Below are 22,462 nucleotides of genomic sequence, written 5' to 3'. Positions count from 1 at the left end.
GGAAAGCCCCAAAAAAGTTTTATTTTAGCTGTGTCCAAATGGGTTTCTGTAGGTAACCCACATGTCAAATGAATGTTTCTGAGTACTTTAAGAAAACATGGCTGTACGTTGCACCTGGCTAATGGTGCTGAAGTTGGTATCTGGTACAAACTATGTTAAGCTCTACGTTGACCTCTACTGATTTTTGTAGCACTGTCTTTTATGCACAGTGTTCTTACAAGAAAAGGGTAGAGCAAAAAGGGGTTAAGACAAGCACGAAAGGACCTGAAGTTGGGAGTCAAACCCCTGCTCTAACACAACGTCGGTCTAATGCATTGCAATGGGCTTTACTGTTTCTTTTAAGGAATGTGGACTTTATGCAACTTTTATTGTACATTTTAAAAGCCTTCTTCAATGCTTCTCTGGTGTTGGGACAAGTGTGAAAAGCACAATATATAGGCTAGTCAAACCTGTACTAAATTATTTAAGACTACCAAATACTGAGGAAGTGTATGTAAACCTCTTAATTTGAAGAAAGTTTCAAAAAATGTTATCTAAAGAAACTCTTGCTCATTCGTCTGGTATTTAGAAAATGTATATAATTCTGGTTATCCTAAGTGACTGAAAAGGGGAAAAATGTAACAGGTGACCTGTCCTTTTATACAGTGTATGTGAATACCTGCTTTCTATTGGAAACTCATTTCAAAATACTTGATGTTCTTAAAGCACTGTTTGTGTAGTTTCCCCTGGTTACTTAAAGCACTTAAAATGCAAACTGATTAGAAGCTTTTCCAGGAGTTTCTACAGTTTGTAAAATAATATTTTCATTCTTTGTGGAGATTTTGTAATTATTGATCTGAAGTAACTGCCCAAGAACATTTCAGCCACTCTTCTGTTCGAGGGAACCAAACAAACTGTATTTTACTGTTTTTTTCAACATATATTTTATAATTAGAAAACACAGCACAAAACTGAATGGAAAAGAAACATTGTAATTCACATGCTCATTAAACAATCATAATGAAAATGGTTTACCGATAAAAAAATATGAACACACAACACCAGACAATATGTATTGGCATTACAGAGAATATGGAAATGTATTTGTGCAACACTGAAAAGTAACAGCATGTGCATGTATGAAAGCATTATGAAGAATGTAAAATGTGACTGGATTGGATCAACAGTTAAAAATTCAATTAAACCAGCTGCGTAGAAATATGGAACTGACCCATATAAAAGCAACATAATTCAGCAGTAACACAAATTAGATGATTAAAGATTGATTCACGTATTTCATAGCAGTGAATAAACAACTCACCAGCTATAGTCAATAAAGGCAAGAATTGGAAATTCTTGTACTTTAAATTGAGCTGCAGTGAAAACATTTTAAACTACACACTGGGTGTTGGCTATCACTTAGGAGTACATCAGATAAAAAAAGCTTCCTTTTTAGTGTGGATAAACAGATAACAAGAGGCATAAACATTTGCCATTTTAAGGCATTTTATTTAAACCATGATTTGAAATAACCTCTTCCACAGCCACACATAAACATTACAAGAGTCAAATGGTTAGAAAAGGGTACAAATAAGGTGCAGTTAATATCAACATTATTCAAACCCTTGGCAGATTTAGATTTAAAATCATTTTCATTCAACTAAAATGTTTGTTTCTGATAGGATATGAGACAGACATCATATAATAAAAAAATATGTCAATAGCTATTTAAGTTCTCTCAATAATCAGGGGAAAAAATGTTCATTGTTCTTTAACAATTCACTTTTGTGGCTTATCCTCCTTGTGGAGGGCGTCACTGACTGCTCACTGGACAAGTATCAAGTCAGCAGTCTTCCCCCATGTGTGAAGACCATAACATGGCCATCACAAAAACATTCTTATATTAAAAGACGTTGGTCCGATGTAATATTTTGAGAAACTAAATTTGGATTTTTTATTAGCTGTAAGCCAAAGTCATCCACATTAACAGAAATAAATGATTGAAACATGTCCCTCTGGGAGCAATAAATCAACATAATATGCCAAGTTTAACTTTTATGATAATCTACTTAAATAATTGACCCTTTTGATGATATGAAAAATTTATTGAGTTGCACTTACATCTCACACAGTGCCAAAGGTGTACTTACATCACAGTGAATATAAATACTGTAGACACACATTCCCATTGTAGAAAAATACGATTTCAGAAACAACATACCAGAAATGTAAAAATGATTTTATCTTCATGGAGATGTCAAATTGTGCAGTACTTAAAAAAAACACGTGTATACAATGCATCATTTTTGAAGATCTTAAAAATGTATCGCTTTCTTCATTAAATATTAAACGTCCCAATGTTAGGTCGGGTCACCAGAAACGTCCCACCTGCAACACAAAAGTTCATATTGTTATGTTGGAATCAATGAAGTCAATGACTGTAACAACGTTAAAACAAACACATAAAGGTTATTACAAACACATAAAGGTTATTACAAACACATAAAGGTTATTACATACTATTTCCTAGGTGAGTATGTGCTGCTCCAGGAGGTGTGTTGCCCTTCGCCTCACCTCTCCTTCATTGTTGTACTGAATGGCTTCTAAAACTGAAAGTCCACCTTGCCTGACAAACTGCTCTGCTATCTGTGGGGAACAATGTCATCTGACACAGGTGAAAACTATTACAGGAGCTTAGCAAAAGTTTAGCATTTTGATCATTTTATGCGGCCTTGCATACCTGTGGAGAGCTAACAATCATCATGAACAAGACCTCCAGACTCAGAGTCACCATGTCCTGGTTGGCCATTTTTAGTGTGGCAGCGAGGGCAGAAAGCAGTCCGAGCTCCGCCAGCCGGATGCAGAACTCCTTCTTCTTGTGGGCAACATTTGCTAAAACTCTTAGGATCTAAATGTGACACAGACAATGTTTCATGGTATGCCTAAAGGAGAAGGAACAATAAATATCATTGTTTGGCTTTAGTTTTCACTAACCATCGTATTAATGCCTTGAGAAAAAGGCAGAAGCTCCATCAGCCTCGGCGCCAGGTTGAACGTTAAGAGAGCAGAGCAGAGTTCTGTGGAGTGGGCTGGAACAGAGAGGTGTGTAACCCATAGATCCAAACCAAACAATGATGACAGGGTTTGATGAGTCTGATTTATGTAATTATTTGTGAAACTCTTATATAAATGGTCCTGACAACCTTGTAAGTGAAGCAAATATGGCTATTTTGCTTTGTCAATTGTTCTTGCAAAGGTTTTGTAAATGACCAAGAAAAAATATCACAATGATACATGCTTTTTCTGAAGAGTGTGGCATGTGTTGTATCTGCAGCCCTAAGTCAGAACTTAATTTTTAAGAGTCCTCTACTGTCATCTGACCCGACAGTTCAGTTGTATATAGGTTTTAGACTTTGACTGGGCCATTCTAACATGAATAGTTAACACATAAGAATCATTAAATCTTCCATGTGTGCAATAATGAAATTGCAAAAGATTGCATTTGATGCAATGCTTAGTAGACTACAATATTATTATTATTATTAAATAATATACTTGATCAGTTGCAAGGACGTTTGATGACCTTGACCATGATGCTAAAGCACACAGACAGGGATGAAGACTATCTGACAATAGAACAGAAAGAAGTGAGAAAAATGTGGGTAAACTGCAAATTATATTATTGCAAGAATATTCAACAATAATATTGCAAAGTCATATTGTCCTAATAACAGAAATGACAGAAATTAGCTGACCTATGAAGGTAAATGGTTTAACTGTATTCTTTAAGGGTATTTGGATGGAATATAAATCGCTTTTAGACATTTATCTGTAAAAAAAAAAAAAGTGATGTTTTTGATATTTGTTACACTTTAAAACCCATGCACTACAGGTCCTTCTCAAAATATTAGCATATTGTGATAAAGTTCATTATTTTCCATAATGTAATGATGAAAATTTAACATTCATATATTTTAGATTCATTGCACACTAACTGAAATATTTCAGGTCTTTTATTGTCTTAATACGGATGATTTTGGCATACAGCTCATGAAAACCCCAAATTCCTATCTCACAAAATTAGCATATTTCATCCGACCAATAAAAGAAAAGTGTTTTTAATACAAAAAACGTCAACCTTCAAATAATCATGTACAGTTATGCACTCAATACTTGGTCGGGAATCCTTTTGCAGAAATGACTGCTTCAATGCGGCGTGGCATGGAGGCAATCAGCCTGTGGCACTGCTGAGGTCTTATGGAGGCCCAGGATGCTTCGATAGCGGCCTTTAGCTCATCCAGAGTGTTGGGTCTTGAGTCTCTCAACGTTCTCTTCACAATATCCCACAGATTCTCTATGGGGTTCAGGTCAGGAGAGTTGGCAGGCCAATTGAGCACAGTGATACCATGGTCAGTAAACCATTTACCAGTGGTTTTGGCACTGTGAGCAGGTGCCAGGTCGTGCTGAAAAATGAAATGTTCATCTCCATAAAACTTTTCAGCAGATGGAAGCATGAAGTGCTCCAAAATCTCCTGATAGCTACCTGCATTGACCCTGCCCTTGATAAAACACAGTGGACCAACACCAGCAGCTGACACAGCACCCCAGACCATCACTGACTCTGGGTACTTGACACTGGACTTCTGGCATTTTGGCATTTCCTTCTCCCCAGTCTTCCTCCAGACTCTGGCACCTTGATTTCCGAATGACATGCAGAATTTGCTTTCATCTGAAAAAAGTACTTTGGACCACTGAGCAACAGTCCAGTGCTGCTTCTCTGTAGCCCAGGTCAGGCACATCTGCAGCTGTTTCTGGTTCAAAAGTGGCTTGACCTGGGGAATGCGGCACCTGGAGCCCATTTCCTGCACACGCCTTTGCACGGTGGCTCTGGATGTTTCTACTCCAGACTCAGTCCACTGCTTCCGCAGGTCCCCCAAGGTCTGGAATCGGCCCTTCTCCACAATCTTCCTCAGGGTCCGGTCACCTCTTCTCGTTGTGCAGCGTTTTCTGCCACACTTTTTCCTTCCCACAGACTTCCCACTGAGGTGTCCTTGATACAGCACTCTGGGAACAGCCTATTTGTTCAGAAATTTCTTTCTGTGTCTTACCCTCTTGCTTGAGGGTGTCAATAGTGGCCTTCTGGACAGCAGTCAGGTCGGCAGTCTTACCCATGATTGGGGTTTTGAGTGATGAACCAGGCTGGGAGTTTTAAAGGCCTCAGGAATCTTTTGCAGGTGTTTAGAGTTAACTCGTTGATTCAGATGATTAGGTTCATAGCTCGTTTAGAGACCCTTTTAATGATATGCTAATTTTGTGAGATAGGAATTTTGGGTTTTCATGAGCTGTATGCCAAAATCATCTGTATTAAGACAATAAAAGACCTGAAATATTTCAGTTAGTGTGCAATGAATCTAAAATATATGAATGTTAAATTTTCATCATGACATTATGGAAAATAATGAACTTTATCACAATATGCTAATATTTTGAGAAGGACCTGTATTTTGTGTTGTTCTATTATATAAAATGTCAACAACATACATTGAAGGTTATAGTTTAATGTGACAATATGTTAGCTTTACCTTTAGCATAATAAATGCTTTTGATAGGCACTTTAGATCTAAAAGTCATGTTCTAAGAATAATCAAATTTACAGCAGCACCTCATGTTCAGACGTCTTGTTGATACCTGCTGGAGTGACATGTCCTTAAAACTGGCCCCCCTCCCATCCTGTTTAAGTAAAGCAGTTGTAAAAACTAAAGTTATAGCGACAGTGATTGAGATCAAAGATTACTAAAACCTGTGAGGTTGTTGAGGACCCAGGCCGTCTCTCTGGCCAAGGCCGGAAAGGTGTGCAGGAAGGCAAAAACAAGTTCACACAGAGCCGCCACAAGATGAACATCACCCAGCTGAGAGCTAAGAGCTTCAACAGGGCAGGACGACAGGAGGTTTCCCACACACCTCAGCAGAGGACACACAAGCTACAGAGGGCATTTTTGACTCATTAGTTATAGCAGCATTAAATCAATCAGAAATAGAAAAAAATAAATAAATAAATTCCCACTAATTACCTAAATTAGTAATTTAAAAATTTTTCTTAAAAAATATTCTGTACTCATAATCTTTCCTCTTTTTCCAATAAGACTAATAGTAATGTCTAGCTTGCCTTAAGACAGATTTGAAATCTTTTCAAAATCATATATAATGTTGATGTATAGTAAAATATGACAGAAGGTAAAAATTAAATACGCAAACATAAATTATTATTTGTTTAACATTTAAATCAACTAGTATAAAGCGACAAAATCAAATATAAAAGCCTCAATCTAAGAATTTTCATACCAGCTCCACTCCTTGGTCAGTGTTTCCATCGACCACAGCACCACCTAGTGACACTAGTAATGAACTGCACTGCGTCAAGGCCCCTTGTGCCAACAGCTCTCTGTGATCCACAGCGCTGGTAAATGCATGTGTGAGTACAGATAGAAGACAAATAGTATAACAAGTAGGAACAAATGGGCAGATAAGATAGAAACGGTGATTGATAATATCATAAAGGTTTCACCTTGATGTAAGGGAGTGCAGACACCATGCACACTCTATAGCTGGGGCCAGACCAAACTCGGGGTCAGGGGTCAGAACTGATAACAACTGTGAAGGTAAGCTGGAGGCCAGGACCATCCTGCATGCGAACAGAAAAGTGTTTCAGAAGTAACAGATGTGTTTACAGAGAGCATTGCTGTTCAGAATGTGATATTTTCCAAGAGGACACTGATGCCATGAGTTTACTGACGGGATTACTTTCTGTACGGCATCTTTGGTCTGCAGAAGCTGAAAGAGGGTGAAGCCTGCAGCTTCCACCACTGCCAGGTTATGTGTACGGTTCTGCAGTGTCAAAGAAATACAGTTATTTAATCAGTTCATACACGTTTTTCATTTCAAAACTCCGTGTATTTCCACACTCATATATAAAAGATTATCCAGACCAATAAATACCAAAAACATTTACATGCATAGATTTTAGAATCCGTATGTTCTATAAATTAAGAAACAGCAGGATCCATTGGTGTGGTAAAGAGAGCGGGTTCATGTATTCATTTTGGCAACTCTAAAATCTACACACGTGGACAAAATTGTTGGTACCCCTCAGTTAATGAAAGAAATACCCACAATGGTCACAGAAACAACTTGAATCTGACAAAGGTAATAATTAATAAAAATTCTATGAAAATTAACAAATAAAAGTCAGACATTACTTTTCAAACATGCTTCAACAGAATTATTTAAAAAAATAAACTCATGAAACAGGCCTGGACAAAAATGGGATTTTTCTTTCATTAACTGAGGGGTACCAACAATTTTCTCCACGTGTGTATATCACTTTGATTTGTCAAATCAAGACTGAATTACTAAACATGAACTTTGGGTCATGACTGAAAGAACGAGATCCTGGATACAAGCAGCTGGAATGAGCTTCCTCCGCAGGTAGGGTGAGTAGCTCGGCCATCCGGGAGCAGCTTGACGTAGAGCCGCTGATCCTCCACATCGAGAGGAGCCAGTTGAGGTGGCTCAGGTATCTATATCAGATGCCTCCTGGATGCCTCCCTCAGGAGGTGTTCCAGGCACGTCCCACCGGGAAGAGGCCCAGGGGGGACAGCCCAGGACACACTGGAGGAACTCTGTTTCTTGGCTGGCCTGGGAACACCTTGTGTGATTATTATTATTATTTATAGCTTACCTGTATACAACTGGCCAGTGCTGGTATGATTCCTTGGGCCAGAAGCCTCTCTTTCACAACCTCACTGTCTGGGCATATATTACCCAGTGTGTACAGACATAGCTCCTGTGCAGATATAAAAATGCACAAGCTCCAAGTTAGAAACTGTCTCTATAATAAAATAATGCTACTAATAATTATGAACCTTTGATATGGATGAACACCCACTGTGAACTTGGTGCTCTGGCCAGACAGGTATGTGAGCAGATAGGGAGTGGCGGGCAGGCAGGCGGACGCCATGCTGGTGTGGGGGGAGTGAGACAGCTCATGAAGACAGCGAACAGCCTGCAGACGGCACCGAGCGTCAGAGCCGGTGAGGAGGCCGACCAGCAGGTGCATGCTGTTCTCCAGCCTGACGGGACACGTGCACACACATACACACACGTTCATCAGAAGTTAAATTGACTGAACTCTCTTTTTATGGCGACAGATGTTAAAACCATACTTGATGAAGATGAGTTGAGCGGATGGGTTACGCAGCGCTTTACTCAGGGTTCTCAGGTATGCCTCTTTATCTGTGCCGCTGTGCTGAAGTGCATGGAACAAGCTGACCACATCCTGGGGAAAATGAATATTGGCATACTCTTATGTTGTCAAACTAGGGGCAAATTATCGACTATCACAGCTTGTGAAACTTACCTGTTCCCCAGGTGTTATCTCCATAAGGTCCTGTTCTTCATCTTCATTAAGGATGAGCCTCTTGCTTACAAGTTGTCTGTCTCTACGCGCTTGTCTCAGCGCTGAAGCAGCAATGTCAATAAAAACCCCACAATGCTTTAAAGCTCAGTCATCTGCAAGAAGCCTATCATAGTTTACAACTTTTCAGATGTTCATCACGATTTATCTGAAGTTAAATAAAAACTGGAATAGAAAGAAACCTGCATTTCTTTTAGTTTCTAAATAGACATTATGCTTAATTTTGCAAAACTGTCGGTTATATACAAGGACATAGTAGGAATATGGTAATTATACAGGGGTTGGACATTGAAACTGAAACACCTGGTTTTAGACCACAATAATTTATTTGTATGGTGTAGGGCCTCCTTTTGCGGCCAATACAGCATCAATTCATCTTGGGAATGACATATACAAGTCCTGCACAGTGGTCAGAGGGATCTTAAGCCATTCTTCTTGCAGGATAGTGACCAGGTCACTACGTGATACTGGTGGAGGAAAACATTTCCTGACTCGCTCCTCCAAAACACCCCAAAGTGGCTCAATAATATTTAGATCTGGTGACTGTGCAGGCCATGGGAGATGTTCAACTTCACTTTCATGTTCATCAAACCAATCTTTCACCAGTCTTGCTGTGTGTATTGGTGCATTGTCATCCTGATACACGGCACCGCCTTCAGGATACAATGTTTGGACCATTGGATGCACATGGTCCTCAAGAATGGTTCAGTAGTCCTTGGCAGTGATGCGCCCATCTAGCACAAGTATTGGGCCAAGGAAATGCCATGATATGGTAGCCCAAACCATCACTGATCCACCCCCATGCTTCATTCTGGGCATGCAACAGTCTGGGTGGTATGCTTCTTTGGGGCTTCTCCACACCGTAACTCTCCCGGATGTGGGGAAAACAGCAAAGGTGGACTCATCAGAGAACAATACATGTTTCACATTGTCCACAGCCCAAGATTTGCGCTCCTTGAACCATTGAAACCAACATTTGGCATTGGCATGAGTGACCAAACGTTTGGCTATAGCAGTCCGGCCGTGTATATTGACCCTGTGGAGCTCCTGACGGACAGTTCTGGTGGAAACAGGAGAGTTGAGGTGCACATTTAATTCTGCCGTGATTTGGGCAGCCATGGTTTTATGTTTTTTGGATACAATCCGGGTTAGCACCCGAACATCCCTTTCAGACAGCTTCCTCTTGCGTCCACAGTTAATCCTGTTGGATGTGGTTCGTCCTTCTTGGTGGTATGCTGACATTACCCTGGACACCGTGGCTCTTGATACATCACAAAGACTTGCTGTCTTGGTCACAGATGCGCCAGCAAGACGTGCACCAACAATTTGTCCTCTTTTGAACTCTGGTATGTCACCCATAATGTTGTGTACATTTCAATATTTTGAGCAAAACTGTGCTCTTACCCTGCTAATTGAACCTTCACACTCCGCTCTTACTGGTGCAATGTGCAATCAGTGAAGACTGGTTACCAGGCTGGTCCAATTTAGCCATGAAACCTCCCACACTAAAATGACAGGTGTTTCAGTTTCATTGTCCAACCCCTGTATATTAAACAATGTTAAACCAAACTGAAAAAAGCTGTGTGCGAAAAAAAAATTATTTTACAGCAATAACTTGAACTAGTTGCTTTCTGATTTACTTTTTCAGCTCAACACATTGTTGCGGAGAAACTTTAGCCCAGTGTGTTTAGCACATATGTTGTATATTTGCTGCTGTGTTTGGGATTATTATCCTGTTTATGGGCCAGTTTGTCACAAGCTTCCACTATCAGAAAGATGGCTTGAATAATTTGGTATACAGAGGAGTACATAGTATCTACAATGACTGCAAGGTGTCCTGCTCACATGGCTGCCAACACAAGCCCTAATCATCACCCCTCCACCACTATGCTTGAAAGGTGGTATGATATCTTTGCGCTGATATGCTTGGTTTGGTTTTCCCCAAACACTGTGTCTCATAGGATCTGTCTACAGGTAGTGTCTTGTCTGGCCTTGTAGATCATTTGCAAAATGAAGTTGTGCAACCTTTTTCTTTCACAGAGGCGTGCGTGTCCATATTCATTAAGAGTTCGTCTAATTGTCCTGCCATGGAGTTTATGGAGCCTGAAGTTGCTCTTGGGTTTTTTAGATTCTCAACAATGAACACTGAGATTAAGGGGAATTTGCAAGGATGTCCACTCCTGCAAAGATTAGAAACTGTCCTAAATACTTTCTACTTGCAAAAAACCTCTCCCATTGTAGAATTATGGACTAGTTTGGAAATTTCTTGACAATCTTTCTCAGATGAATCAATAATTCAATAAATCTTTGTTTTTAGAGTATTTTTCATACACAGTGACAAACAACAGAAAACAAAAGAGACACTGAGCTAAGCCAGGCTAAAGAAACATGGATAAATGTGAAGTTAGCAGACCCGATGTTGGTTATTAAGGACTGAGAAAACGCAATTTTGTTAACGATGAAATTAGCAAGACCAGTTTCTTTAACGGCACTGCTGATATCTTTCCTCCGGCATTGTGTTAACACATTTATATGCTCCAGATCAGCAAACACCTCAAACATCTCCTTTTACGAGGTGGTTACATCCGCAGATGATCGGTTTTGTACAGTGCAGTGGGCGCTGCTTTCTTTATTAACTCCAACGAAACAAGTTAGGGTGTACTTAATTTTTTCCTTACTACTGCTTTGACAGCTGAGTGGCTTTACTCACCTCGTTCTTTCTCTCTCCTCCTCAGCCTCAGCTCCTCCAGGGTGTTTGCATGTCCGCCAGCTTTATGGCGAACTTTGTTTAACCTCCACATTTCAGAGGCACTAACACAACGTTTAACATAAAAAACAAGCTTTACGTCAGATAATCAGTTCATATCGGAGGTGAAGCCAGGAACTGTAACCATGGCAGTCATGACTTCTTCTTCTCTTGGTGTTGTGGCAGATTGCAACCATGATTTTCAGGTGCTTACCGCCACCTACTATATCGGAGTATGTAGCATGAACTATGTTCGATTGGGGTTCAGAATCAGAATCAGAATCAGAAAAGCTTTATTGCCAAGTACGTTTTTGGACATACAAGGAATTTGTTTTGGCGTAGTCGGTGCAATACAGTACAAATTAAACAGTATAAACATATCTACAATATAATATAAATATATGTGCACAGTTTTAAGTGAGTGAGAGTAAATATAGAGCAGTATAAGATTACTTCAGATCAAACAAATAAATAAATATATAAAAACAAAAACGTACACCTTTTAATATATCCTTACATTTTTCAGATATAAAATAACTTTCTGTGTTTGCTTTACCCCCTCTCCTGTTGTACTTAATAAACCTTCAAGATTCCAGTTTGGCATTCGTATACGACTCTTGCTTTTTGCTGTTGTTCCATCTCCCTTTAGGGGCTTCATCGCCCCCTAGTGGACGCACAACTCATAATAATTTTTAAAAGCTTACAGTGGATAAGTTTGTTGATATCCCTTGTAAAGAATTGTAAAGGAGAAACAAACTTAAACTAATTTCCTCATTTATTGCAGGATGAAAAACGTTTTAAAAAATAACCTTTAATTTGTGTACATTCATGTGGGGGGAGGGGTGGGTGCATAATTATTGGTTCCACTGCTATTATTACCTTGTACAACCCCTTTTGTCTGTGGGACATTACTTAGGCTTCACCTTTAACATTTCACAGGGTTGCATACAAGAGGAGAAAGATGCGTACTTGATTCTTCATCAAGTACAGTAGTCATTGGCTGTGTCACATCATATTTATACTCCAGATATGTGAGGCCCCCTCCTGCCTCAAACGATCCACCATCATCCCAGTTCCCAAGAAACCCACCATCGTAGGATTAAATGACTACAGGCCTGTAGCCCTGACGTCTGTGGTCATGAAATCCTTTGAGCGGCTGGTGTTGAAGCACCTGAAAGACATCACAGGCCCCCCTGCTGGACCCCCTGCAATTTTCTTACCGAGCAAACAGGTCGGCAGATGATGCTGTTAACTTAGGTCTACACTTCATCCTGCAACACCTCGACCGTCCAGGGACGTACGCCAGGATCCTGTTTGTAGACTTCAGCTCGGCCTTCAACACTATCATACCAGACATCCTCCACCAGAAGCTCACCCAGCTCATCGTCCCAGCCTCCACCCGTCAGTGGATCAACAGCTTCCTGACAGACCGACAGCAGCAGGTGAGAATAGGGAGCATCTTTTCCCGAAGCAGATCAATAAGTACTGGTGCCCCCCAGGGGTATGTTCTATCCCCACTCCTCTTCTCTCTGTACACAAATGACTGCACCTCATCGGACTCGTCCGTGAAACTCCTTAAGTTTGCAGATGACACCACTGTCATTGGACTGATCCAGGACGGTGATGAGTCTGCATACAGACAGCAGGTGGATCGGCTGGTACACTGGTGCGGTCAGAACTACCTTGAACTGAACCCACTCAAGACTGTGGAAATGGTGGTGGACTTTCGGAGAACACCACCCCCATACACCCCCCTCAACAACACTGTATTGGCCGTGGACCACTTCAGGTTCTTAGGAACCACCATCTCTGAGGACCTGAGATGGTCTTCACACATAGACACTGTTCGAAAGAAGGCCCAGCAGAGACTGTACTTCCTGAGGCAACTCAAGAAGTTCAACCTTCCACAGGAGCTGCTGGTCATCTTCTACACTGTCATCATTCAGTCTGTCCTGTCTTCATTCATCTCAGTGTGGTTTGGCTCATCCACAAAACAGGACAGGTCCAGACTGCAACGAATAATCAGGACTGCAGAGAGAATAATCAGGGCTGACCTTCCCTCCATCCAGGACTTATACAGGTCTAGGGTCAAGAAAAGAGCTGCCAAAATTTCTGCAGACCCCACACACCCTGCACATAAACTGTTTAGAGTTTTACCTTCAGGCCGCCGCTACAGAGCACTGTTCACTAAAACCAGCTGCCACAGAGACAGTTTCTTCCCCCAGGCTGTTTCTCTGTTGAACATTCAAGTACAAAACAACAGCATACAGATGTTGCACATGCACCTTTTTATTATATATGTGTATATTGTACATTGTAAATATGTATACTCTGTAATGCAAAAACAGAACAAAAGAGCAAAGTGTACTGGAGTCAAATTCCTTGTTTGTATGTACGAACTTGGCAATAAAGCTGATTCTGATAAGCAGACATGTATTACTAACTGGCATTTCCTTGACAGTCTGATCAGATAAAAAATAAAGCATCAATAAAAATAATTTTAGTGGCTTTTTTTAAGGGTTAAAGGTTTGTACCAAAAACTGTGCCACTGGTGTTTTGGTTAAAAAACAATTATTTCCTACATTTCAATCCACTGAATACTCAAATTAAAGGTTGTTTTTTTTAAATTTTCATTGTGGGATTATATTACTGCAGTAGAAGACAAATCTATTTTAAGGGTCATTATCTATCAGGGCTTTCTGGTGTGTAAAAAGCCTAAAATTATTACATGAAATTCTGTCCCTATAAGGGGGTTGTCTTTTTTTTTTTTTTTACATTTGCACATTAATTCTGCTATACCTACCATTATTGAGAGCAGAAATCCAAATTTATACAATGATTTTGATATGGTGGAAGCAAATAAAGGATATTGTGCATTTATATTGCAGCAATTAATATTATTTTTTCTAATGTGTCCTGTTTGACAGAGTAGCACTCAATTGTTGTCCGAGTGCCAAGAAGAAGCCCAACAGATTTACTTTTACAAGTGAAGCGTTACGGACATAATGCTCCGCTTGATATATATAAAAATATATACACTGCTCAAAAAAATAAGGGAACACTCAAATAACACATCCTAGATCTGAATGAATAAAATATTCTAATTGAATACTTTGTTCTGTACAAAGTTGAATGTGCTGACAACAAAATCACTCAAAAATCATCAAAGGAAATCAAATTTATTAACCAATGGAGGCCAAGCCCACCTAACCATCTGGCCAACGGCAGCAGCCCCAGCCAGCCTGTCCATGAGAGATGGACATGTACCAGCCGGGTATCCGGGCCGGGCTGACCAACCGCCCCAAGCTCAGCACAACCCGCCAGCCGCCCCCGACCATGGAGGAGTCCCAGCTTGCTGCAATTACTACAGCAGGAACTAATTGGTAAAATTTCTACCATACACATGTTCTCATGTTCTAAATGGTATGACACTAGAGGGAAGATAAATACAGTCTATCACAAAATTGTGATGCATATTTGTATTAAAATCATTTATGTGCAATACACGCTAAAAAAGTTGTAATAAAATCTTGCAACATTTTTCAAAATACCCTAAACCCAAAACAGTCAAAACAATCATAAAACGTTTCATAAATACAGTTAATAAAAACATTTTACTGATGTTTTTCTTGTCCACAAAATATGTTAAACAGTAGAGCTCTGGGGTAGGAGTAACTATCAACAATTCGGTAAAAATGTACAGAGACACGCCAGTCCTTGAATCAACATATAAAGTGAACTCTGGGTTCAGGGAATTCATTTAGGTGTCTGATCAGGGAAATTCCTGACACTAACAATGCATGTGGTAAAAACACCTGTACTTGTTAGAGTGCCTAAAAAATAATTAAAAAAGTAAAACTTACCAAAAATAAAAAACTCAATTTCTTTTTACAGTTTTTCATGGGGTCCTTCTGCCCATGTAGTTATAATTAGACTGGGACAGGAATTATGTGTGGCTTCTTTCTGAGCTACAAGGTTAAGGAGTTGGTTCTTCTCAGGACTTGGTGCTCTTGGATTCTATTCCCTGTGGAAGATGAAAAGAAGAGCTAATTACAGTTATGACTGAACGTATGAAACTGATCATTTGGGATTTTAGTAAACTGCTGATCTTCTTTGTTTTTGTACCTTGTTGTGGACGTCAGCTGAGTTGGCTTGTGTTGTTGAGAAATCTTTTTGTTCTTCATCTGGGACCTCGTCCAATTTTAATTTGTTTTTCTCTGAAGGAACAAGATAATGGTAACAAAACTCATAGAACTGCATACTACCATAACTACATTAGGCTACTGACTCACTTCTCTTCTTCTTTTTTGGAGGACTTGTAGTCTCCAGGCTCCACTCAGATGTCTCTAATGTAGATGTATTGTCTGTATGATCATCTTCATTTAAATGGTCTTTATCAGACCTCTTGTTCTTCTTTTTTGCTTTCTTTTCTTGCACTTCTTCCTCTGGCGATTCTTTGCTGATAACAGACTCTTTTTTCTTCTTCTTTGCTTTCTTTTCTGAACCATTTTGTCCTGAATTTCCTTTGTCTTTAACAGTTGGTTTGTTTTCTCCCTCTCCTACAGCGGCATGCTCTAAATTAACCTCCATATTGTGTTTTTCTTTCTTTCTCTTTGCTGTCTTTCCCTGAACATTTGGCTCTGATTTTATGTTGCTTGTAGCTTCATTTGTATTTGTTGTGGTTTGTTCTACATGTGTGTCTTCCTGTTCTAAATGCTCTTCATTATTAAGCATCTTTTTCTTCTTCTTTTCATGAATTTGGGTTGAATTTTCCTCATTACTGGGTTTTTCATTTTTCTCCTTTGCTTTCTTTTTCTCACATATTTGCTCAGAATTTTCTTTGACTTCAACATTTGGTTTGTTGTTTTTTTCCTCTGCTACAGTTGCATGCTCTAAATTTCCTTCCATATTGTTTTTCTCTTTCTTTTTCTTTGCTTTCTTTCTGTGAACATTTTGCTCGGATTTCTTGTTGTTTCCAGCTTCATTTGTATTTGTTGCGGTTTGTTCTACATTTGTGTCTGCCTGTTCTAAATGCCCCTCATTATTAAGCATTTTGTTCTTCTTTTTTTCATGAATTTGGGTTTCATCTTCCTCACTAGTGGTTTTCCCTTTTTTCTCCTTTGCTTTCTTTTTCTTACCTATTTTCTCAGAATTTTCTTTTTCTTCAACATTTTGCTTTATGTCATGTACCTCAGCCATAGGTACCTGCTCTAAATTTGCATCAACATAATTTTTTTCTTTCTTTTTCTTTGCTTTTTTATCCTGAACATTTTGCTCAGAGTTCTTGTTGCTTCCAAACTTATTTGCATTTGTATTTGGTTTTATTTCTTGAACTAGTTGTGCTGAAGCAGCTTCGTTATCAGCCACCTTTTTCTCCTTCTTTTCATCTATTTGAGCTGATTCTTCCTCACTCCTGGTTTTCTCTTTTTCCTTTTTTTTTGCTTTCTTTTTCTGTAAACCTAACTCAGAAATGTTCTCAGTGTTTCTGTTGCTCTCTTCAGTCTTTTCTTCTGTCTTATCAACATCCTCCTGCTCAGTGATTCCATTCCTTTTCTTCTGCTTCCTGTCTTTTCCATCACCATTGGTCTCATTTGCATTCCCTTCAGTCTCCTCGTTTTCCTTCTTCTTTTTCTTGGGTTCGGGTGCCATTTCATCAGTTTTATTGTCCTGGGTATTTACAGGGACGACCATATCTTGTAATTGTGTTTGTTTTTCAGGTGTTTTTCCTCTTTTATTTGGGCTCAGCGTGCCTGTGGTGGACACATGCGCTGCATTTTCTTTCCTGCCCTTCTTTGCTGGTGTCTGTGTCACAACTTTCTCTTCAATCTTTTCATTCTGTCCAGTTGTCACAACATTTTGCTGGACAGGAGCATCAGTTTTGGATAGAGGTTTGGCTCGCGGCTTTCTGACTCTCTTTTTCTCGGGTTGGGGTTCAGAGGAGAACAGAGCGTTGATGGTTTCCATCTTGGCTACATCGGCTTCTGCAGAAACATAGCATAGATTTGGCTGAATAATCCAAACCTCTATGGGACTTACAGTTAACTTTAACCTTTTTATTTTTTTGTTGTGTTATAATCACAAACTTCAGTGTATATATTGGGAGTTTATGACACAACAAGATAAAGTGGTGCATAAATGTGAAGTATAAAGAAAATTAGAAATGGTTTTTAAATTAAAAATTTTCAAACTTTTTATGACACAGTATTAAAGAGAAAGTCATAAGGATTGCTATTTGCATGTAGGATACATATTTGGTAAAAGCTTTGCTCAGATGAGACTAAAATTGAACTTTCTTGCGTACATGTATAATGTAGGCAAGAATGTCGGAAAACTGTCACCCTGACCATCTCCACAGTGAAACATGGTGGTGTCAGCGTCATGCTCGAAGAAAATCTTTCTTTATCAACAACTAGAAAGCTGTTAGGGGTTGACAGAAAAATGTATGGACTTAAATACAAGGCAATGCTACATTAAACCCTGACAAATGGCTTTCAGCAGGACTAATACTCGGGGGGGGATATGACAATAAATGCATGCCACACTTTTCAGATTCTTACTTTTAATAAAATTGTGTTCATTCCAGTTCACAATTGTGCTACATTGGCATTTGTGTCTGTAACAAGACCAAATGTGAAGAAGTCCAACAGGTATGAATACTTTTGCACAGCACACAGCGAGATCCGCATATTAATTTTGCCTCAACTTACTAAACTCCCACCTGTCAACTGGTCGAGCAGTTTCTTCCACTTTTCCACATCCAGACTGCTGTCGGAGTCTGATCCATCAGCAGCAGCTTTCTCTGTTGTGTTAAGCTTAGATTTCTTTGCTTTAACAACACTTTGACCTGGCGTTTCATCCGTTTTTTTCCTTTTTGCTCTAACGGACTTGGAAAAAAAAAAAGAATAGTGAAGAATGATTTGATTCACGAAGTGTTACAGAAAGAAATGGAACGTTTTGAAAGGTATACCTTCTTTGGTGATGCTGGGTTTTTAACGGTTTTATCCATCTTCCTTCCTGACGTGGCTGTTAATGACAAACAGACAAAATATGTTAAAAGGGATTTGAATGCTAATAATACTAATACATCCTTCACTAATTTCAAAATGTAAATGCCTTTAAGAGAGAGAAAGAAATGCTGCACCTTTAGAAGAAGTCTTTTCTTGTCCAGATTTGGAGCATTTTGCTGAGTTAGGACGCTTTTTCTTTTTCGGGTCCCTGTCAGGAGCAAAAACAACAGTTTGTGTCTATGTTATTGCAGAAAACACCCACGGCTGATCATTCTGTTTATTAGATCAAAATGCTCACTTTAGCCATGATTTGTAGATGTCCAATAAAGACACGGATGGGTTTGCCTCCTCCTGCAAGAAATGAAAGCAATGTAAAACATCCAATCTAGGTAGAGCAGATTTTAAATCAGCCTTTCAAACCTGATATTATTTTAATAAAATGGTAAATTTGAATTAAAATAATTTATGGTGGTTGAGATATTGAAAGTTTTAGTGGACAATTAAATCCTTCAGAAGTGCACTAGAAAGCTGTTTAAAATGCAGCCTTTATTCACAATGTTGCTAATAAACATACATTTAGTAAAATGTAGCTTTTCTCTTAATTTAACAAAGTAACAGCTTTAAACCACAATGTGAACATTCATATATGTAATATCGTTGTTATAACAATCTGTAAATCATTGGTTGTTTTAGTTTTCAAACTAAAAGGCTTCTTTCACATTTATAAACTTCATATCAATTTTACTGTAAAAGACTCCAGTAAATGACTGGTGTAGCACTAAGTCTGACAGTTTTACAATAACTGCTAATGCTAGAAGGTGTTGTTAACCAAATAACTATTTGGGTTCTTAATCGGGGCTCAGTTTGTATCAGTAGTGTTTTGCGTGGTGATGCATTTTTGCAAATTACAATGTTGCAAACTTCTAACCTCTGTAACAGTGTGTGTGTGTGTGAGTGTGCGGACTGTCGACCTGTGGGCTGTGCCTCTGGAGCTCCTCTGCAGCTGAAAGGAAACCGTGCTCCTTCAAATGGCGGTAGATCAGCTGGTTCAGGTCCAGCTGTGATGCGTTCACAGACATGATCAAACCGAAGAGAAACAAATAAATAGAAAACTACAGAGAGGAGGAATGTGTCGTTAAAACCAACCACATGCTACACGGAGATTTTTAAACCAAAACCCGCATGTTGAACTCTGAAACAGGATGTATTTCCTTTCACCGCTGCCGTGCATTATGGGAGATGAAGTTTAGAGTAGTGTCACTGCTTTCTCCGTCCTGTTTCCTTTCCTTCCTTTCCATTTCCTTCAAGGGGAAAAGATTACTTTTTAATTTTAGGTCAGAATTACGGGCTGGTTTGAATTTATTTCACATTCAGGTAAACATTTTCTTTACGGCAAAACACACTATGATAATTTTTAAGAAAGTAACTGTGGATGCTTTTATCTGTACAGCACCATTCATTTTTGCGACGTTTTTTTTAATACTTTAAGTTCATCGATAACAAATTTACCTGAGTAATGTAAAGGTTTGGAGCTGCACAGTGGCGTATATTTCCGTGTGCATGCATGGTTTCTCTCTGGGTATTCCAGTTTCCTCCCACATGCCAAAAACGTTACTGCTAGGTAAAGTGTTCTCTCTAAACTGCCATCGAGTCTGTGCCTGCATGGTTGTCTTTCCTGTGTGTCTCTGTGCTGCCTGTGATGCACTGGCGACCGCAGGTCTGCCGATGCCAATGACTGCACGAACCTGCAAGAATAAGTGAGTATAGATAATGGATCAGATGCCAGAAAACAGTGAAATCATAGGGCTGGAGAAGGAGTATCTCCAGCTGTGTCAAAGGCTATTTCTCAGAACCAACTTGGTTTTGCTCAAAAAAAAAAATCTTTAAAATCTCTTTTAAATTTTATTGATATGTATTTTATCATCTAACACTTTAAACACGTAAAGCACTTTGAGGACCAGATGAATTGTTGGTAAGTGCTATATAAACAAACTTTGATTGATTGATTGAGCTGTCTCTCTCAGCTGCGAAGGTCATCAGCCTTGGTTTAAAAACCTTGGTACTCTGAAGGCTGGAAGGATGTCCTTCCTGGATGTTGCTTTCTATGGAATTGAGAACCAAATTGAACAATTTGTACAGAACTATCTTTCTGAAAGATTAAAGATTATTATGGTGAATAAAAACAATGCAAAAGAAAAACTATTCAGCTTGGTTCTGTGTATGTTGGCTGGTCAGAACATCATTGTCTCTCGTCATCTGAAATCAGAGGAGTTTGTTGCCAGGTCAACGAGTCGTTGAAAAAAATAGATTCTACTTTCAAAACCCATTGCTTACGTTTCAGAGGAGACTATGTTACAAATGAACAGAAAAAACACAGCTAACAGCAAATGTCAATGTCTTGGAGGACACTGAAATGTTCTTAGCAGTTGCAAAGACAACGCTTTATGCAGTTTTCTGAGTTTTAATTTAGCAGATAAAAGACATTTACTTTAAAGAACATTAATTTGCATTAAATTAGATTTGCATCTAAATAAACCATTTATTATAATGTCTTCATGGTTATTGCGTTTTGGCAATCTCATCTGAATGTAATGTTTTCTACAATTTTGATCAAAAAATGTGAAACCTTTGCATGTGTGTGCATGAGGATGTTCAAGATTAGATATAATGTAATATCATCCTGCAAGAAACAAAAACAAGATTAAACAAGATTACTCTTGATGTCCTATAGGGAAAATTCAGCTCTGTATGCTCTATAAGTTTTGCTCTGCTTTCCTGTTCTTGCTAGAAAAAAGTCTATTTCCCATCCCCAAAGCCAGACAATCAACAAACCAGCCAAACAAGCTGATCAGAACCTGCTGGGAAGGCCAGTTTCCTGTCTCTCAGGTGTGTTTGGATAAAAATGGGACCCCTTTTTCTCTAATTAGTTTGGGAAGAAAATAAAGGCAGCTGGGCAGAGGAAAGGCTGCCAGGCTGAGAGAGCCGGTAGTGAGACCTTGGGTCAAAAAAAGGAGAGTATGTGGAGGGCTGCGAAGTGAAAGAGACCCATTCATCAGGAAAACCAGAGAAGGAAAACAGACTGGATTCCAAACTCAATGTCAGTGCTCAGCGGGTCTCACCAAGATTGATTTCAACACCTTCCACAATCCTTTTTTACCTTACAAACACATACTATTATAATCAGTTCAGGCTAACGAGATGGTTATATGGCTGAATCAGCTCTCAAAGTGTCAAAAGGACAGACCACCAGGTTTTAAAGAGGTTTTTAAAGAGATATCATCTATACACTATTTTTTCCAATTGGCAGTATTAAACTTCCTTAGGTTATTTTTTTTTCCAACATTATAGATTAAACACCAAGTAAAGGTTCAAAACAGGTAGTGAGCCTAAAGAAGCAGAACATTTTCCTTTGCTTTGACAGCGAGAGGCCACAAAATAACAGGTATATTTATACAGGTTAGCCCAGTAAATAAATCTGTATTCCAGGTGTTTAGCATCGCACATCTGCAGTCTCTTTGCAGGCAATTACCTGCACTTCCACCAGTGAAATCTGTGTGCCACAGCCTGCCAGCACTGCCACCTGAGTACACTTATAAAACAGGTTCAACTAAAACACTTGCAGAGATGTGTGAACCGTTTGATTATTTCATAACAGAACCAGTGGGAAAAAAAGCACATGAACAAATGCACAGCCTTTATTCTGATTCCACTGTGGATGGAAGGAAGGTTGTAATGAAGTGTTGTGCTGACCTCCCTGGCTAGGTGCTGCTGCAGATCCATGAGAGCCAAATCAAATATACACACTTTGCTCGAAACCTGGATCTGAGAGAGCATCACCTGTGAGCTCCAACCTGGAAACAACTGATGAGTGGATGTTAATATTCCTATGATCATACAATTCTGGTTAAAGGATAAGCGTGGATGCATATTTTTTGCACTGACAGTAAAGGATCTGTTTACATAATACTTACATGCCATTAGAAACGACTAACCGCACAAACTCAGTGAAGTTCCTCACAAACTAACTAAACTCTAAATAATCCATTATAAGTAGCTGGTCTTAGCACTACTACTACTAGTCCTTAATCCAGAAGAACACAAGACACTATTCTCAACTATAGAAGACAATTAGCACTTGCTAAGTCCAGCATCTCATTCAATGTTGCTCTCGGGCTCTTGGAGGCCTCGCTGTCCAGTATTCATCTCTTTCCATTGATTTTTAAGAAATGTACATTGTTATATCACTGTTTTCCAATA

General features: G+C 39.2%; 2 protein-coding genes across 4 annotated transcripts; both read right to left on the bottom strand.

Moving 5' to 3' along the window:
- Positions 1–1,467: 1,467 nt before the first annotated feature.
- Positions 1,468–11,397, bottom strand: tmco6 (transmembrane and coiled-coil domains 6). Of its 3 annotated transcripts, none has more exons than XR_007036366.1 (13): positions 11,163–11,396; positions 8,396–8,496; positions 8,202–8,314; positions 7,925–8,108; positions 7,718–7,822; positions 6,773–6,864; positions 6,545–6,661; positions 6,322–6,436; positions 5,780–5,960; positions 2,974–3,068; positions 2,720–2,887; positions 2,500–2,644; positions 1,468–2,367 (listed from the first exon to the last, which is right to left on the bottom strand). XR_007036366.1 is itself a non-coding variant. In XM_047353819.1 (13 exons), exons 1-12 carry the CDS (start codon positions 11,251–11,253, stop codon positions 2,506–2,508), a joined length of 1,482 nt encoding a protein of 493 aa, XP_047209775.1. In that variant the 5' UTR covers positions 11,254–11,394; the 3' UTR covers positions 1,468–2,367; positions 2,500–2,505. The 3 variants fall into 3 exon arrangements, 2 of the variants coding, with proteins under 2 accessions (XP_047209775.1, XP_047209776.1); XM_047353819.1 differs by having other exon boundaries at positions 2,500–2,625; positions 11,163–11,394; XM_047353820.1 differs by lacking the exons at positions 1,468–2,367; positions 2,500–2,644; positions 2,720–2,887; positions 2,974–3,068 and adding an exon at positions 3,075–3,605 and having other exon boundaries at positions 11,163–11,397.
- Positions 11,398–14,361: 2,964 nt separating this feature from the next.
- Positions 14,362–19,915, bottom strand: LOC124860434 (uncharacterized protein DDB_G0286299-like). The gene is made up of 9 exons (XM_047353765.1): positions 19,715–19,915; positions 19,177–19,506; positions 18,504–18,556; positions 18,340–18,413; positions 18,166–18,221; positions 17,917–18,082; positions 15,491–17,179; positions 15,324–15,415; positions 14,362–15,222 (listed from the first exon to the last, which is right to left on the bottom strand). The coding sequence occupies exons 2-9, from the start codon at positions 19,282–19,284 to the stop codon at positions 15,193–15,195; spliced, it is 2,268 nt and encodes a 755-aa protein (XP_047209721.1). The 5' UTR covers positions 19,285–19,506; positions 19,715–19,915; the 3' UTR covers positions 14,362–15,192.
- Positions 19,916–22,462: the final 2,547 nt, after the last annotated feature.

Source organism: Girardinichthys multiradiatus, chromosome 23 (assembly GCF_021462225.1).
Source record: "Girardinichthys multiradiatus isolate DD_20200921_A chromosome 23, DD_fGirMul_XY1, whole genome shotgun sequence".
Lineage (NCBI taxonomy): Eukaryota > Metazoa > Chordata > Actinopteri > Cyprinodontiformes > Goodeidae > Girardinichthys > Girardinichthys multiradiatus.
Note: the sequence above shows the minus strand (reverse complement) of the source record. Positions and strands in the feature narration are given on the sequence as shown.